Source organism: Choristoneura fumiferana, chromosome 9 (assembly GCF_025370935.1).
Source record: "Choristoneura fumiferana chromosome 9, NRCan_CFum_1, whole genome shotgun sequence".
Taxonomy (NCBI): Eukaryota; Metazoa; Arthropoda; class Insecta; order Lepidoptera; family Tortricidae; genus Choristoneura; species Choristoneura fumiferana.
The window spans coordinates 11,843,826-11,861,581 of record NC_133480.1 but is presented as its reverse complement, the minus strand read 5'-3'; the positions used below and the strand labels follow the sequence as shown (position 1 = coordinate 11,861,581).

Genomic DNA, 17,756 nt, shown 5'->3' with positions numbered 1-17,756 from the left:
ACTCACGTCCTTCTATAGGTAGAGTCATTCACGAATGGCAAGACGAAAGTCATGTCTAACTAATTTCCATGTTGTCCCAACTCCCGCAATAGTCGGGGGCTCTGCGCTCGAAGTTGTTGACGACTATGTATACCTGGGACAAACGGTCCAGTTAGGTAGGTCCAACTTCGAAAGCTTACACTACAAATAAACAAAGCAAACTTGTGCGCGGTAAATTTGAAATTTGAAAGTAGATTAAGAGGTAAGTAACGTCAAAAGCCATAAGTCTGAAGACAAGTTATTAATAGTGCTTTCCTGTTTGAAATTAAAGTCGACTATTACTATTTTAAGCACAAGTCAAAATACCGAAAAACCGGTTTTGTAGATATTTAATACCGGTATTAAAAGAGGGGAAAAAATGACCGGTATCCCGGTTTTTCGGTAATACCTAATACCAGTATCCATGCCCTATTCACGATGATGCGTGCCGCGGTTCTAATGACTAATTTTGACAAAATCACGCGTCTTCGTGGATGGCACTAGGCATATTATATTGTTACGACCGAGAAATTTCTTTAGGACGCTAAGGTTCAATATTAGAATTGTTTTTACTAGCTGTTGCCCGCGACTCCGTCCGCGTAAAATTCTTTTATCGCTATCCCGTGGGAACTGTGCAAATCGGTTTAGCAGTTTCGACGTGATAAGGTAACAAACAAACAGACTTACAAACTTTCCCATTTATAAAATTAATGGGATTAGCAGGATTACGACTATGAGTACCTAAGCGACCGAGCTTCACTTCGTTTAAAACGAGATTTAAGTCGAAGCCATTAATTGATGAAGTTTTTCCTGGGGAAACGATCATGACCGGATCACCAGAATTTCACTAACAATTTTTGTATTATCACGGAATTTACATAAGTGGGTACAAAAAAATAAATTAAAAATTTTTGCTCATCGGATACTAGGAAGTAGTCAAAAATGGTTACTATTTTTTTTTAAAGCACAACTTACATAAGAACGCTGCAAGTTAAATTATCATCCCAGCCTATATACGTCCCACTGCAGGGCACAGGCCTCCTCTCAGAATGAGAGAGCTTGGGCTGTAGTTCCCATGCGGGCCCAGTGCGGATTGGGAACTTCACACACACCATTGAATTGCTTCGCAGGTTTGTGCACCGTAAAGCTCGTGCTAAATTTCAAATGTAATTCCGCACATGAATTTCGAATAACTCAGAGGTGCGAGCCGGGGTTTGAACCCACGATCCTCTGCTTGAGAGGCCATAGGCCATAGGTCAAACCACTCGGCCACCACGGCTCGGAAGTTAAATTATACATTTTTTTTACGTTTCAGGTGATGGATGACATTTCGAAAGTAGCAAGTGGATACATAAACGCATCATCAGTGCACCTCTCGAGAGGCTACAGTGAAATTGATAAAGAAGACGATGCTCTCGAACTTAACACTCAATATATTTATCGAATATTTTCCGAAAGATACCACGACTACACGTAAGTCAACTGTATTTTAACCTTTCAAGATTATAGTATTTATAAACGATTATTTCGTATGCAATTCAAACTAAACCAATTATTCTTTTTGTTTTTTAAGTGGCATGTTCCAAAGCATCTATAACACCAATGCATCGTTTACTAAAGGGCACATCCATTGGGAAGACAACTGGGTTACACTTATCGACGGCATGCTGCAACTCAACACGTTGCGGCAGCCGCACAACGTTCTGTGTCAACCAGTTTACATACGGAACATTAACATCGACATGAGAAGACACCACAATAATAAAATTACTAAGATAAATAATTTTGATGTCATAAAGGCTAATATAAACCCAGTTCATGATATTACTAGGTATGTGTGTTACATTACATCCTATCTTTTTTAAATCACGCTGTATCTATAAAACTTTTAAATGTTGTATGTATGTATGTAAACTCTTTATTGTACAAAATAAAAGAAGCAAAACGCAATTGACAAACTTTGAGATACTTGTACAAAGGCGGACTTATCCCTTTAAGGGATCTCTAACAGTCAACCTTTGAGTTGATGAGAGGAGCAATCAGTTAGGGTCCGACAAAGAGTGAGTTTAAGAGTAAAAAAAAAAATTGTGGAAGCTACTATACAGTCTTTTAAACAATATAATACATAAACTACAATATAAATAAATCCATATATGTATGTTGTAAACCTACACAAAAAAAAAGAGCCACACTTGATATTAAGATTCATTAACTGATAAAATGGAAATACAAATGATTTCTTATGTAAGAAAATACGGATGAAAGAAAATAATACATATTTAATTAATTATAAATACTTACTTTTCGTGGAACTAAATGTATGCAAATAGAAACGCAAAAGTGTTTTCATTTCATTTCAATCTCATGTGGCCCTTCTTTTCTCTTGAATTGTAAATAATAATGGTCACTTTACATTATATTTTTTATTGCATTGCAGCTGTGGTGGTGTATTAATGGAGAATATAATATTTCGCGAAATTTCCAACCCGCAAGAGAACAAAATGGCGGTAAAAGCATTGAATTTCGTTCCAAGATTTCGAAATTTAAATGATATAGACGTGAGTAGTAAAGCAGTGCTTATGCCTGGCTATGTAACACAAAGCTAACTAACATTAACAAAAACATGTTGTTTTTTTCATGACCATTTAAATAACAATATTTCAGTACCAACTAAAGTAACATATTTATGCCGCATATTTGAACTCGCAGCCTGCATAAACAATTTTTTATAAGTAAGGTACCTAGTGTATAAAGTTAAGGTCATGTTAAGGTCCTCACTGAAAATCAGCGCCGTGGCATTATGCTGAGTGGGGACCTGTTTAGCGTCATGTATGTTTGTTCTACGTTTGTTTTTACGGCGTTAAATAAATGTATTTTCTTTCTTTCTTTCTTTCAAATCTTCATTCCAAGTCTTCTTCTCAGTCAGTCCAAGGCAATCAGGCGCTAACAAACACGAACAATAGAAGATTATAAAATAGAGCTTTTAATTTATTGGTAAAATATTTTTTTTAGATGATAATAAAAAAAGCTTGTAAGTGATGTATTTGCAATATTGTTATTTAATTTCCTCGCAGCTAAAGTGAAAACAATGTGTAAATAATTCATGAAACACATTTGACCCTCGAGTTAACCTTCAACCCTCATATTCGGCTCAAGATAAACGACTCCGTTAAAAGGGTGCAATTTTATGCACTCATTGTACTATCTGCTATATTATGTTCAATATTTTATTAATGAGATATCTTTATTTATTTTATAAAATCTTCTTCATTTAATTTCAGGTTAAAGGCATTCTTCAAGTATTCATACAAATAGTTGAAGAAAACATCAGAAAACACGAAATTAATGTTGTGGAAATATATGACAAAAAGGGAGATGCTTACATTTTGAATAACGCTAAAGAAATAATGAATGAAGTTCCAGGCGTAAATATAAGATTTTTTGACATGCGCAAGTGTGATGTCATAGATAGTGTTGCCAAGAAAGCTGATTTGGTTTTAGTTACAAAATTATCAACCGATGATACCGTAAGTATCTACCGTGTAATATCCGACCAGTAGACTATGATAATAATCTATATAATTTGTTTTTCCAAATGTACAAGAATCTTTTGCTCGTTTTAGATGTGTCAAACTTTATACCGTTTGTTAAAACGAAACGTTTTCATCCTGAATGCCGAAGACTTAAACGAAATGACTCGTATCCGACCTTCAGCATTATATAGCATAATTTCAGCCCACAGTTCCAACAAAATACGTTTAGAACTCATCAGATGGAGACCAAAATCAGTGGCCGTCGGAACTAATGCATTCACCGTTCGGACGCAATCAGATCTTGCCCTACTGCATATGGCAAGAGCAAATCTTCCACCTCGACACAGAATGATCATATTTGCTACTTATCCTCCTATATCAGGACTAAAAGATCTTGTAAAACAATGGCGAATGGAATCGGAAAAAAACCAAATAGATGTCGTTGTATTTAAAAACAAAATATCTGAAAGTCTTAACATAGATCAACTGCCTGATTTAGATCTATCATTCAATGTGATTAACAATGTAAGTTAGAAAATATTTTTTAACAGGTTTGCATTGTAGTGATTCAAGGTTTTTTTCATAAAATATATATCGTCACTGCTTTGAAAAAATCTCGTATCTAAAATCAATATGTCAACAAAATTGAACCTTGACATAATGTTCACTAAGAAAATTATCTATTTGGAGGTACGGGTTTTTTTAAAGTAGTGACAATATGTTACGGTGCGTAGACCCCGTATGATGATGTGCAAGCAACTGTATCTAACTATCGGGAGCTTATTAAAGATAATCACGAAGGTTTTCACGGTAATGATCCTATTTTATCCTTAGGGCGAATGGGGAGGAGAATATTATGAACCACTGCAGGAGAAATCAAGCTGCAATACTGGAATTTATTTGAAATGTACAGGAATAGGAGATTTAGAATCTCTACAATGGGTGAGAACCGACAGGTCCAAGGAATCAGGAGTCCCAGTTCAGGTATTCACATAAAGATGCAAGTTAAAACTAAAATAGAAAGTCATTACAGTTTGTTACATCTTAGATATTACAGGTGCACTTCGCTGGACCCAACTTGTGTGATGTTAAAAAAGCTTTCGGAGAAATCCCAGATGGAAATAACGATTCCTGTGGTGGCTTAGGAATGGATTTTAGTGGAATAACTGAAAGGTGAATATTTGAAATTATGACAATTTCATAATACATCACACTACACAGAGTCGATGAATGGATATGATTAGATAATATAAGAAGATAAAGTCGTTGCTATAACCTGGGCCCAATTGCATAATAAATTACAAGCTTAAGTATTAGCGATTTTGTATTTAAATTCACTCATAATATTTGCTTGTAATTTGTACACAATTGGGCCCTGTGAGCAAACTTTTGGATCGGATGTCATCATTGTTGAATTTGACAAATCTACCAGCAAATACATGAAAGTACAGTAAAAAAAAGTTTAAGCTAAAACTATAGCGGAACTTTTTGCTACATGATTTGATTAGTCAACAAAAAATAGAACCGACTACAAAAAACCATTTAAATATTTTTCTACCAGTCTAAAGTCGGTGCCTCAGGACGAGCCAGCAGGAGTGGACCTATAATCGTCTACCTCACCTATACAGGTATACTTACTAGTATATTGGGCTTCAATCACTCCTGGTGGCTCGTGCTGAGGCACCGACTTCAGACTGGTAAGTAGAAAATTATTTTAAAGGTTTTTAGGGTTCCGGAGCCAAAATGGCAAAACAGAACCCTTATAGTTTCGCCATGTTCTGTCTGTCTGTCCGTCCGTCCGCGGCTTTGCTCAGGGACTATCAATGCTAGAAAGCTGTAATTTTGCACGGATATATATGTAAACTATGCCGAAAAAATGGTACAATAAAAATACAAAAAAAAGACGTAATAAGTGGGGGTGATTTTTTTTCTTATGCAACCCTATAGTGTGGGATATCGTTGGATAGGTCTTTTAAAACCATAAGGGGTTTGCTAAGACGATTTTTCTATTCAGTGAGTTGTTTGCGAAATATTCTACTTTAATTTTCAAGAAAATCTAGCGCCCCCCCCCCCTCTAAAATCTAAACCCGTGCGGTGGGTGGCAAAATTTGAAAAATTTAAGGGTGGCAGTAAGTATATTAAACTTTCAAGGAAAACTATAACGGCTAAGTTTTCTTGAGAATTATTAGTAGTTTAAAAGTAAATAGCAGCCAAAGGTATAAAATATACCTAAACTTGGAAGATTCCGTATAAAATACGAAATCCTTAGAAAAATATTACTTATTTTTTTTGTAATGGCTACGGAACCCTATTTTGTGCGTGTCCGACATGCTCTTGGCCGGTTTTTTGTAGTCGGTTCTATTTTTTTTTTTGCACTCTTTTTAGTGTAAAAGATCTAGATGCTATAGTTTAATGTCAATTGCTCGTCACCTTTTACGAAAAATTGCTTTTTCCGATGCAGATACTTTTATTATTGAGGAGTCCTGGTGCTTCATCACATCACCCGTTCCATTTCATCATATGAATTACGATGAGCTTAAATTGCTTAGCAACTGCGTTAAAGTAATTGAAATTCAACCCGTGTTTGTTATTGAGTAGTCGCTCCATTGGTCAAATTTGGTCTTCATCATCAGTTCCACTTCACCAAATGATGATTTTCAAGAGCAAATGCACGAGTTAATCCTAAATATATCGAAATTACCATAGGCGTTTCAACAATATCTGAAGATTTGTCTCGATTTCCCTGGGATCCGATCATCAGATCTTGATCTGGTGCTTATTGAAAGCAATCCTAGACGAACAAAAAAAATTTTCAAATCGGTTCATATATGACGGAGTTCTGAGGTAACAAACATTAAAAAAAAATACAACCCAATTGATAACCTCCTCCTTTTTTGAAGTCGGTTAAAAAGTAGAAGTAAAAGTAGTAGGTAGTAGGAGTAAAAGTAGGTACTTAGCAATAGTATTTTTTAGATAAATAATTTAATTTTTAACGTTTTTAAATGCGCCTGTCTACAGCGGAGAGCGCGTGATGGGGCTGGTGCGAGGCGGCGCGCTGAGCGACCGCGTGGCGGCGCGGCCGGAGCTGCTGTGGCCGGTGCCGGAGCACTGGAGCCTCGAGGACGCCGCCACCGTGCCGCTGCCCTACGCGCACGCCTATTACTGTCTCGTGAGTGTTTTCACGGAGCCAAAAACTTCAGAATGAATAAGCAGCTAATTTTTTATTTTTTATTTTGCAGGCAATTAAAAGTCAGCTGAGGCACGGAATGTGTATCCTTGTTCATGGTGGCACAGGAGCATTAGGCCAAGCCGTCATATCTATTGCTCTTTATCTGAAGTGCCGAGTTTTCGCTGCAGTCGGTGATACGCATAAAAAGCGACTTTTGCTGAAATTATTTCCTGAGCTAAGGGGTGAGTTAATCTTTTGGTTGAAATCGCTTTGTAATAGCAAATTTGTTACAACATTAAGTTTTTTTTTTTTTAGATAACCACATTCTTAGTTCTAGAGATGAGAATTTCGGAGACGTGGTGTTGAGTTCTACTAATGGACGGGGCTGTGATATCGTTCTTACATGTGGAAAGCGTGAATTGAAAACTGTAAGAAATAGGGCAAACCTTGGCTTATGGGTGATACTTAGTAATTCGGTGATACTGTATTATTATCATACGTTGAGCTCACAAAGTGAAATGCAAGCAATTAAATCGCTGCCAACCCGATTGCAAGCATCAAAGCTAACAGCTGCCATCGATTTTACAGCTTGCATTTCCTCATAGCGAGGTCTGCGTAAGATAAAGCATTATCACCGATTTATTAATTATCACCGATAAGTAACGCAAAAAAAAAACATTTTTAAATTATTGTAGGTATTTAAAATAATATTGAGGTTTTTCCTTGTAGGCTTTTATAAGGTGCTGTGCAAAAAATGGATTAACTTTGGAAATTAATGAGCTGAACAGCCAAGAAAATTATGCATTGGGCATGCATCATTTAAAAAAAGAACGAACTTTAACACGTGTGGACTTCTCATCTATTTTTGAGCACCAAAATATTGTAACAATGAAGGTAGGTTTAAAACTTTCATTAAATATCAGTTTAAAAACAATAAATAAATTATATTTATTGTTTAAACACACTGAATAATAAATACTGAAACAAACGACAACAAAAAGAAACTTGGAGTACCTGTCTATTACTATTACAATTATACGACGTACCTAACATGAGATCTGTTATGAAGAATACTAATTTTAAGGTTCCGCAGTCAAAATCGCAATATCGTTCGGCGGCTAAAGTTAGTTTTGAATTCCTTACACACACATAAAGGCTTGGCCCAAGCAAGGCAAAGTTACGTCCACAAAAGATCAATATCTCGAAAATGGCTAAACCGATTTTGATGAAACATGTCTAAAAACCATAGCTAGAAAATAGTCACACATAGCTAGATGCGCTAGAAAATAGTCGCAAAGACACACATAGCGGTCAAACTTATAAATAACACCCCTCTTTTTGCGTCGGGGGTTAAAAACCTAAGTCACGCAAACACTCAATTTTTTTTAAAAAAGTTTGTTATCGAGTTATGTCCCTATAGCATAAATGACTATTATGATTTTAACTGCTAGTTATTAAGTGAAATGTAGCTACACCCACTGGGTAAAATTGTATTGAAACTATCTGTATTGCATAGCATACATACAATTCATGGCTTGATTAAATAAAGAAATAAAAGAATTAAATAAAAAGATGCAGATGAGCTGATTGATTATCTAAGGCACGCAAAACACTTGATTATTCGATTTTAAACATAATAGAAGTTTAATGGAAACTGCTTATCCACAGAAACTACAAGCATTAATGGCAGAGGGCATCAAAAATGGGGTGGTGCGTCCCCTGAGCCGCATTGTGTATGCACCAAACGAAGCGCCGCGCGCCTTCCGCCTACTGGCCGGCAGCCGCCACCGCGGCCGCGTGCTGCTGCGCTTGCAGCCCATGCCTCCACTGCCTACACAGCCCAGGTAAGTCCACATAACATCGGCATGATAGCATATATACTGAGTGCTTATTCATTTATTTACTGGCTTTGTATGGGAGACCGAGGAGAGTTGCTACAGAGTAGAGCTGTGACAATGTCGATTTTTTAGAACTTATGAACTGCTACGAGCTCGCAATAGTGCGCGTTTTTTAGTTCAGGTCTCGAGCTATCAAACGCAGTAAATAAGTTCCCAAAAATCGACTATGTCACAACACTCCTCTGTCACAACTCTCCTCGGTCTCCCCTACTAACTTCGCAGAGTCACTGCAACAAAACTTCGCAGACAACGTCAGAATATTTTTGGCCCATTCGGTAGTCAGATTGACTGGAAAGGGTCAACCCAGTCTATCACATAAGTAAAATAAAAAATAGAATCAATTTTTGTGCCTTTAATTCAGCCAGATGATTCGACCAATTGCATATAACAACACAAAACTCTAAATATAAAAATAAAATTTAAAATATTTTATTGAGTAGGTACTGAACGATTTTGGAATTGGGAATTAAAGTAACTTAAAAATCAGTTTAGATATTACCAAAGTTAAATCCTAAAATATAAATTTACAGACTAATTTGCTCAGCCGATCGCTGTCAGTTGTTGTTGAGTGACGATGAGGGCCAGGCCATACAGCTGGCCAACACGCTCGTCAGCCGTGGTGCCAGGACATTGCATCTCCACCTCCAGTCTCCACCATCAAGCTACCACCCAGTATTCACGTAAATGATTACGATAAACTAAGATAATGCTGCTGGTATAATTCGAGCAGACATTTTTTTTTGGTGGACGTATATTCATGCCATTTCATGCAGCTAACATCAGACGGTTGCCAACTAGGCATAAACCTAAGTTTTTTTGAACAACCAAAATTAACCTTGAATATCATAATACCTAGCAAATCTTGTCCGCTCGCTTCAGCCTGGATCGACTTCCTTACATGATTTTGTGTAATATTCAATATTCAGATCGTTAGGTACAGTCAAGGGCAAAGATATCTACACGGCCAAAGTTGCAAAAATATGTACTTATACACGGCCTTAATGTTAAGTGCATAAATTCGTGTATACATATTTTTGTAACTTTGGCCGTGTCGATATCTTTGCCCTTGACTGTACACCCGAAATATTACATTTAACCATTCCATTACAGACTTTGGCAAAAATTGGGAGTAAAAGTTCAAATATCAACAGAAGATCTCGCTAACAGTAAGAGCGTATTGAAGTTATTGACTGAAAGTTCAAATATGGGCCTTGTCGAGGGAATATTTGTAATGATAACTCAGGCTCTTACTGACGAGACGCATAAACACTACGAATCATTAGTGGTGAATCTAGACGCAGCAGCCAGAAAATCATGTCCAACCATGAAGTACGTTTGTTTTGCTTTATACTTCGCATGCATGTATTATTTAGTTAATTACTTCTCACAGAATGGAGCATGATTAAATGAATTTCTCAGACAAAAATCTACAAACACACACAAAGATAAATAATTTCATAGCTTCAGTGAGTTAATTTATAACCCCCGAAGCAAAAAGAGAGGTGTTATAAGTTTGTTATCCAAGTAGGTACTTAATGCTATAATTTCAGATTCTTCGCTATAGTGGGCTTTAACAACTTCATCGGCCAACAGCTTTGCCTTTCGCGGGGGAAAGATCGACTACCAGCAATGACGCTTAATGTTGTGAAGGTATATTTCCAATAGTATTTAGTACGAATCTGGCAAAATATCTTAAAACTTGTTTTAACTAGGTATTTTAACTGTGTCATAGGACGACAAGTCGATACCAGTCAACGAAATTTCAAATGCCTTAGAGGAAGGTTTAAACTCAATGCAACCTGTTCTTCTTGCTCATGAAATTTCTGATGACGATAAAAAAACACTTTGTGAATCGATTGCTGCCATAGCTGGTAAGATGAAACAGTAAATGGTAACGTAAATAAATCGATTTTTAATCAAATAAATGCTACTATTGAGAGTAAATCAGTAAAAAAAATAGTTTAAATAAATATTTATATTTTTACTTTTGAAGCATTTTTCCTCACAATGTTTGAGAAGAGCACTTAATATATACATCTCAGCCGGAACGTCGATTACCGGACTCGTTTTGTAGCCGATCTCTTTGGCGCCGGAATCGCTCGACCTGCTACGCTCGTCCGGAAATCGCCCACGTGATGGCCTCTGCAGTAATGTACAATTTTTATTTTGAAACTTAACATATTATTTGTGTTAATTTGCAGGAGTTATAATAACAAAAGATACCTCTGAGAGTGCTACTCTGCAAGATTTGGGCATTTCATTGGACAGAGCACAAGCTGTATCTTTATTTTTACGGCACACGCAAAACATTTCAATAGATGAAAACAAAATACCTTCGCTGTCAATTGAAAAGTACGTATGCTTGCTTTTACATTCAATCGCGTATCAAAGGTCTCTGCATGTTCATGTTGAATTCGGGGACCCCATGGGCCGTGATCGAAATTTCCGTACCAACAATAATAATAAAAAAACATTTATTAAGCAAAGCTCGTTTTCTCAGGTATTTAGGTATTTATTCGTGTTATGTAAGATGTACTTAATAAAACAGTTAAAGCACATTAAATCCGCCACACACATTACACACATTACTGCTATTGCCTGTCTGTGCTATTGCTTACATTGTAATTTTCTCTCTGTGTACGTGTTTCTGTATCGCTTACTATTTCTGGTGTACAATAAAGAGTCATTGTAATGTATTGTATATTAATTGCCTTAATAACCCCCTCTTCGTTGTTTTCTAGGATTCGAGACTTGCAGGGCATGTTAAAAGAATCAGAGTTTACTCCCAAGCGAGGTTTGGAGGCGCTGATCTCTTATGTGGATTCGGATGAATTGCTAGCAACAGTTGAAATGGTATCATTACCCACCCTTTCACACAGTAGTACAATGGTAAGAAAAAAAATCTTAATACAAAATTGAGATCAATCAGATTAGGTCGATTTATAAAAAGAGTATTAAATTATCTACCACATGTAGGTAGGAATAAGTACATCTTTTTTTTTATAAATGTACAGATCAGATATTTTTATCTTTTTTCAGTTATTTTTGTTTTTTTTTCCGAGTCGCTGCATTTTTTTCTATAAATAAACTGCTCTTTAATAATAAAAAAAAAAACAAATCGGTCTAGCCGTCCTCAAGAAATCGAAGCACACTTATACAAAAAACCAACTGAGAGTCTCCTCTTCGAATAATATTACCGCGAGACAGTGCCACAGACATAATTTATTACTATATCAATCATTTATCATCATCCCAGGGCTAGGCACAGGACTCCTCCCAGAATGAGAGGGCTTGGGCCGTGGTTCCATAAAATATTAATAATATATTTTAAATTAATACATAAAACTCCTTTTTTAAAGTCAGCTAAAACGTATTACATTTTAAACGTTCGATGTACATTCATCTTATATTGCATTGTTGCATCATACCTGAATTTGTACATATTTCCATTTCAGAGGGACGACGAGTTAGATACTCATTTGTCATCATTGCTCTGCATTATACCTGGCGTGGAAGGTCACCATCGTCGATATCGTCTGATGTGCGAGCGTTTGAAAATGCGAGCATTTGTTCTACAGCCAGGATTGGACAAACCTGATGAATCTCTTCAAGAAATGACTGACAGATTTGCTAAGGTACCTAAACCCGGATTTTTAATCCCACGGAAAAAATGTTAACAAAGTTTCGTCATTGTCAAAGTGACTTTTCAGGGGATCTCAAGCTATGGGCCCGCTAGAAATATTATATAAAGTTCTGTTGTTACCATATTTTTTTCTATTTTCGATAAAAGAGCCGTTTTTACTACGGTGTAATACCAGGACAAGAAATAAAATTATGCATACGAAAACAGTACTCTCTTTGTAAATTAATATATCAAAGTGTAAACGCCAAAGGAAAGATGTTCATCAGTAAATTAAAATATTTTATCTCGATTATGAAATACAGTTTTTTAAGGGGAAGTCGATTTCTGGCAAATGTGGAAAGAATAAAATATCTTGAATTCTGCAAATGTTTTTTGATAACGGCAACACTTTTGTTTACATTTTTTCCATGGGATTAAAAATCCGGGTGTATGGGTGTATAGTGTTATTCTAAATACGAATAAAATACATGGATTCAAAAACCTGCCTAGTGCGAATCGGATCCGCTCACTGAGGGATCGGTAGAAATTTAAAATCAAGCAAATAATTAAGATTGTTTCACAATATTTTATGTTATGTATTCCTAATATCTAAAAGTAAGGATTTCTGGACTTTTTTCATCTGCGCTAAAAGAAGCCTTATTTATTGTCAAATAAGTATGATGTATAACCAGCTGTTGCCCGCGAATCCGTCCACGTAAAATTCGTTTATCGCTATCCGGGATACAAACTATCCTATGTCCTTCCCCGGGACACAAACTATCTGCGTCCATACTTACTAATATTATAAATACGAAAGTGTGTGTGTTTATATGTTTGTGTGTATGTTTAACGTTTGTCTGTCAATCACGTCGAAACGGAGCGACGAATCGACGTGATTTTTGGCATAGAGATAGTTTATGGGCCAGAGAATGGCATAGGCTACTTTTTATCCCGGAAAATGCAGTTCCCGAGGGAACAAACGCGATAACCGAATTCCACGCGTGCGGAGCCGCGGGCAAAAGCTAGTATACTTATAAAGGGAAGGGCCCTACACCTTACCTACCGATCGATTGAAAGAAATAATTGAATTTGATTGAGTTCCCGAGCGCGTAGACTAATTTATGGCTTATGGTGCTAGTCTGGTGCCAGTTTGTTGTAATGTAGGTGTGCGATAATTATTATACCGTAAACTCGCGTAAATAACCAAATTCTTCGTAGAATAACTCGCTGTCAGCTACTAGTCGTTAACAAATCATATTTTGCAGATTCTTCTCAAGAAGTTGAACGCAAATAAGAAGTTCTACTTATTAGGGTATGAAATGGGAGTGATAACAGCTCTAGAAATAGCTGCTATCTTGGAAGATCATGGTAAGAAATATTATATTATTATATTATAACATAACTATAATATTATATTATATTTATAGCTATGACACTGTGTTAATTTCTTTTATATTTTACTTGTCTTTGTGATTGCTGGAATTTTAATACGTTACGTTAGAATTAAAATATCAATTAAATATACATGATAAGAACTAAACATTGTTTCAAAAACAGTAATAGTAGATTATTGTTGTGGCGTGGAAGTAGGCAATTGCTGGCTGACTATGAGAATTAAACGGACGAGCTTGCGAGTCCGTTTAACTAATACGAAGCCGGTAATTGCTATTCCAGCCGAGACTGATATAATGTAAAGCTTTTCTCAAAAATGGTGAAGAGAAAAAAATTAAAATAGAATAAACCTTTTCTCAACAAAATATATTATGACATTTCATTATATTCTAAGAAAATTGTTCATGCTTTTCATTAAAAAAAAAAACAGCAGGTGTATTTTTCCACCGAAAACACCACAAGCTGTTTCAGATCCAATAAAAAAAGTCTGAAGTTCCAACAAAATAACTGATAGCAGCTATTTGAGTTGGCTGTATACGACTCGTGCCAACATTTCCATGGCCGTTTTCACTTATTAAAAAGTTTGAGACTCAACAATAATAAAACATTGTCGAGCTAGCGCGTCTGCAATCTTTTTAACTTTTTAATTTCTACCTGACCATAAACTATGACCTTAGCCTTCTGATACGTAAGGAATAATGTAGACTTTTACGGACATTTTTGAGAAAATAAACAATAATTACGTAAAACAGCCTATCAGTCTCACAAAGGGCCGGCAACGCACCTATGATACCCATCGTGTTGGCAGGTGTCCATGGGCGGCGGTGATTGCTTCCCATCAGGTGACCCGTATGCTCGTTTATCCCCTCTTACATATAAAAAAATACAATATTGTGCCCAACTGATAGATATAATGCTCAGCCTAAAACACTGGTTATAGAAACTTGTAATTTATCTATACATATAATCCGACGAAGTACTGAGCAATTGTACTCTTGTCTCTTGTATTCGCAGGGTTAAGTGGCACAGTGTTCTGCTTAGGAGGCGGCCCTGATGAGTGCCAGGCAGAACTGGAACACCATCTTCGCGAGGCGACGGCGAGCAGCGTCGGGGGTAACGCGGAAGATAAGCAGGCACTGCAGCAAGCATTGGTGCGGCATATTTGCACACTCATGGGTGGCGGTAGCTCCCTGCAGCTAGAGGTCGCAAAACGCGATACTTTCAGCTGGCAGGAAGAGGTGATGGCGAGCGTTCGTGCGCTGCGCGGCCGGGTGGCACATTCGACGCAGTACGCTCGTGCACTTATCGAAGCGTCTTACGCACGCGTGATTCGAGCGCGTGAGCACGCTCAGGCGCAGGTAGCGCCACGAGCGCTACGTTCCCGCGTAGTACTGCTACGCTCCCCCACCCCGCAAGCCGCCCCCGACCCGCACCCACTACAACGTTACTCGCAACTCCCGCTCGGAGTGCACGACCTACGCGCCCCGCTCACATGCGCTCCCGATGACTTGCGGGTCGCTGCCATCATCCATCAATATGTGGACGACGAAGTTTTAAAAGAGTTTGACAACAAAAATCTTTGCGAGACATATCTTCTTAATGCCGATGTGTTTATGACCGCTTGAAATCAAATCGAGGTAGTTTTAGTATTTTTTAAAGTTTTAATATAGGAAAAGAAAGATATTTTTGGAGTGCTGGCATCGTTATTCATTAAGTGTTGTTTGCTGCTTATCAATTATCATTTAGGTAAAGCCTACTTAACTATAGGTACTATAAAACCAATTCCTCTGAATAATTACCGGTTAATTGTGTTAAGTACTTATTTTTGAATTTGATATTTGTAAAATGACTGAAATCAATACATATAGGGCGAAATAAAAATAGACCCAAATTTTCAGCTTTAGCAGTTAGTTTTTACATTGTATTTACCTATTTGTAATAATCCAATAAAATAACTGTAAGTAATACCTGATTTTGTTTAATTTTTAACCGACGAAAAAAAACGGAGGCACAATACACACAACTAGGTTTGTTACGTATATTGTGACGGAGGGGAGGAGGTATGATATAAATAGAAATAGAAATATTTTATTCGCTCTTCGCACATTACACATATGACGCATAACTTAGTCTGATGAGTCGTAGTCTGAATTTGATAATTCTTTTTTTTTTTGGTAAAGGTATAAATTTGGAATAAAAATTCCAACCCTTAAGGGTAGAAAAACAAGGGTAATTGATTGTTCACTCACCGATTGTAATGTATGACCACGCATAACTTTTTACAGAATAGTCCGATTTTTTATTCGATAGGGTAGGTAGTACCTCGAATTTGGCCCCTATAAATTTGAAAAAAAAACCTTCCCTAAAAAATTGGTTGGAAAATATTATAAAATAAAAACTTTTTAATAAAAAACTGAAAAGCAAAAAATAATAAACCTTTTCTTATTTAACCTTAATCTAGGAACCAGTTTGCAATCGGTGCCTCAGCACTAGCCAGCAGGAGCGAACCCATAATCGCCTACCTGTCTGATGGGCTTCTATCACTTTCCCTGGCTCGTGCTGAGGAACCGACTTCAAACTGGTACCTAGAATAAGTTTAAATAAGAAAAGATTTACTATTTATTTTTTGCTTTTAAATTTTTTTGGGCGGTTTAATTTTTTCAAGTTTTTATCGAACCAATATGTTTTAGCAGCCATTCCACAAGGTAAGTACCTAATAATAAACTAAGTACGTATAACAACAATAAAACTGTCCCAAAACACAGACATTCATTGCCCTGTAACGCATATTTGCCATAATTAATTTCAGGTAATGCAAAATATTCACAAAATCACCCAAAAACTATGAGATTTAACATTTCCTCACTCCTCATTGACGCCGTTGTTTCCTAAAGTTGAACTAGTTACTTACCTTAACTAGGCACACATGTAGTTTCCGAGACGTTAAAAACTATCTCTGGATCTGAAACAAAGATGCACAATACAATACAATACAATGACTTTTTATTGTACACCGCAAATAGTAAGCGATACAGACAACAGGAGATATGTACACAGAAACAAATATTAAAAGGTACAACAGGCGGCCTTATCGCTTAGAGAGATCTTTTCCAGGCAACCTTTTTTTTACAGAAAGAAGTAAGAACAGAAAGAAGAAGATAATACAGCAGGTAATGCATCAGCTATAGATTAGATCGGAATACTAAAACCACAGATTAAAACACAACAAAATACATCTACAAACATATCTATAAAATATAAGTACCTATACCTACTTGCAGCAGTGGGACGTATATAGGCTGGGATGATGATGATGATGATGATACCTACTTGAGGTATGGCCTCTAGGTTGGCAACGCATCTGTAATCCCCCTGGTGTTGCAGGTGTCTATGGGCGGTGGTGATCTCTTATCATCAGGAGACCCACTTGCTCGTTTGCCATCCAGTTGAATAAAAAAATGAAAAAATATATATACAAACAACTTCGCATCTTATAATACACGTCTAAAATTAATATAGGCAGTGGGATAAACAGCAACCACACAGCAACGTTTCATACATCATTACAGCACGGGGGGGGGGGGGGGAAGGGCGCCGCGACCACATGCAGCAGTAGGTTAAGAAAACTAAATTCAAATGTATGGAAAATTTGGCAAAATTAATGCAAGACTTTTATCTATCAGGATGTGTAGGTTATAGAGCCAAGTTAAATTTTATCCACTCTCCCCCCCTCTCCGGGGTGAGCTTCACCCCCCACCCCCTCGAATATGTCCCGGACCGCGGTATTTTCTATTTTAAAGAAAACCGTACACGATACATAAAAATGTGTATGAACGAAATAATCCTAGATAAATTTACTACAAACCTTTCATACATACAAAAGCGATATCACTTACAGTTTCAGCGCAATCTGGCACCAAATACGAACATTTTTATTAATTTATCCAGTTTTTTTTGTTAATCGTTTAGTTTTTTCAATTATTTCACACTTTACCGCCAAGATATGTATGACTAAAGTAAAGAATAGGATATGCTCTTTATAAAAAGGTATAATTCATTTCTACACTCATTCATTTGACGCTGCTATGCTATTTTGAAAATTCACCATCATCAGCTACTCTCGT

General features: G+C 36.7%; 1 protein-coding gene across 3 annotated transcripts in view; it reads left to right on the top strand.

Moving 5' to 3' along the window:
* Positions 1-15,599, top strand: part of LOC141431289 (fatty acid synthase-like) — a 37,292-nt gene extending 21,693 nt beyond the window's left edge. For all 3 annotated transcript variants that reach the window (XM_074092404.1, XM_074092405.1, XM_074092406.1), the window contains exons 20-40: positions 1,334-1,491; positions 1,592-1,849; positions 2,456-2,576; positions 3,300-3,545; positions 3,642-4,076; positions 4,386-4,535; positions 4,609-4,724; positions 6,570-6,720; positions 6,791-6,962; positions 7,036-7,148; positions 7,450-7,614; positions 8,389-8,564; positions 9,149-9,298; positions 9,729-9,947; positions 10,169-10,268; positions 10,351-10,489; positions 10,820-10,970; positions 11,360-11,507; positions 12,074-12,253; positions 13,506-13,608; positions 14,647-15,599. In XM_074092404.1, coding sequence (XP_073948505.1) covers positions 1,334-1,491; positions 1,592-1,849; positions 2,456-2,576; positions 3,300-3,545; positions 3,642-4,076; positions 4,386-4,535; positions 4,609-4,724; positions 6,570-6,720; positions 6,791-6,962; positions 7,036-7,148; positions 7,450-7,614; positions 8,389-8,564; positions 9,149-9,298; positions 9,729-9,947; positions 10,169-10,268; positions 10,351-10,489; positions 10,820-10,970; positions 11,360-11,507; positions 12,074-12,253; positions 13,506-13,608; positions 14,647-15,257 — 4,062 coding nt within the window. In that variant the 3' untranslated portion in view covers positions 15,258-15,599. The remainder of the gene's footprint in view (positions 1-1,333; positions 1,492-1,591; positions 1,850-2,455; positions 2,577-3,299; positions 3,546-3,641; positions 4,077-4,385; positions 4,536-4,608; positions 4,725-6,569; positions 6,721-6,790; positions 6,963-7,035; positions 7,149-7,449; positions 7,615-8,388; positions 8,565-9,148; positions 9,299-9,728; positions 9,948-10,168; positions 10,269-10,350; positions 10,490-10,819; positions 10,971-11,359; positions 11,508-12,073; positions 12,254-13,505; positions 13,609-14,646) is intronic.
* The last annotated feature ends 2,157 nt before the right edge of the window (positions 15,600-17,756 follow it).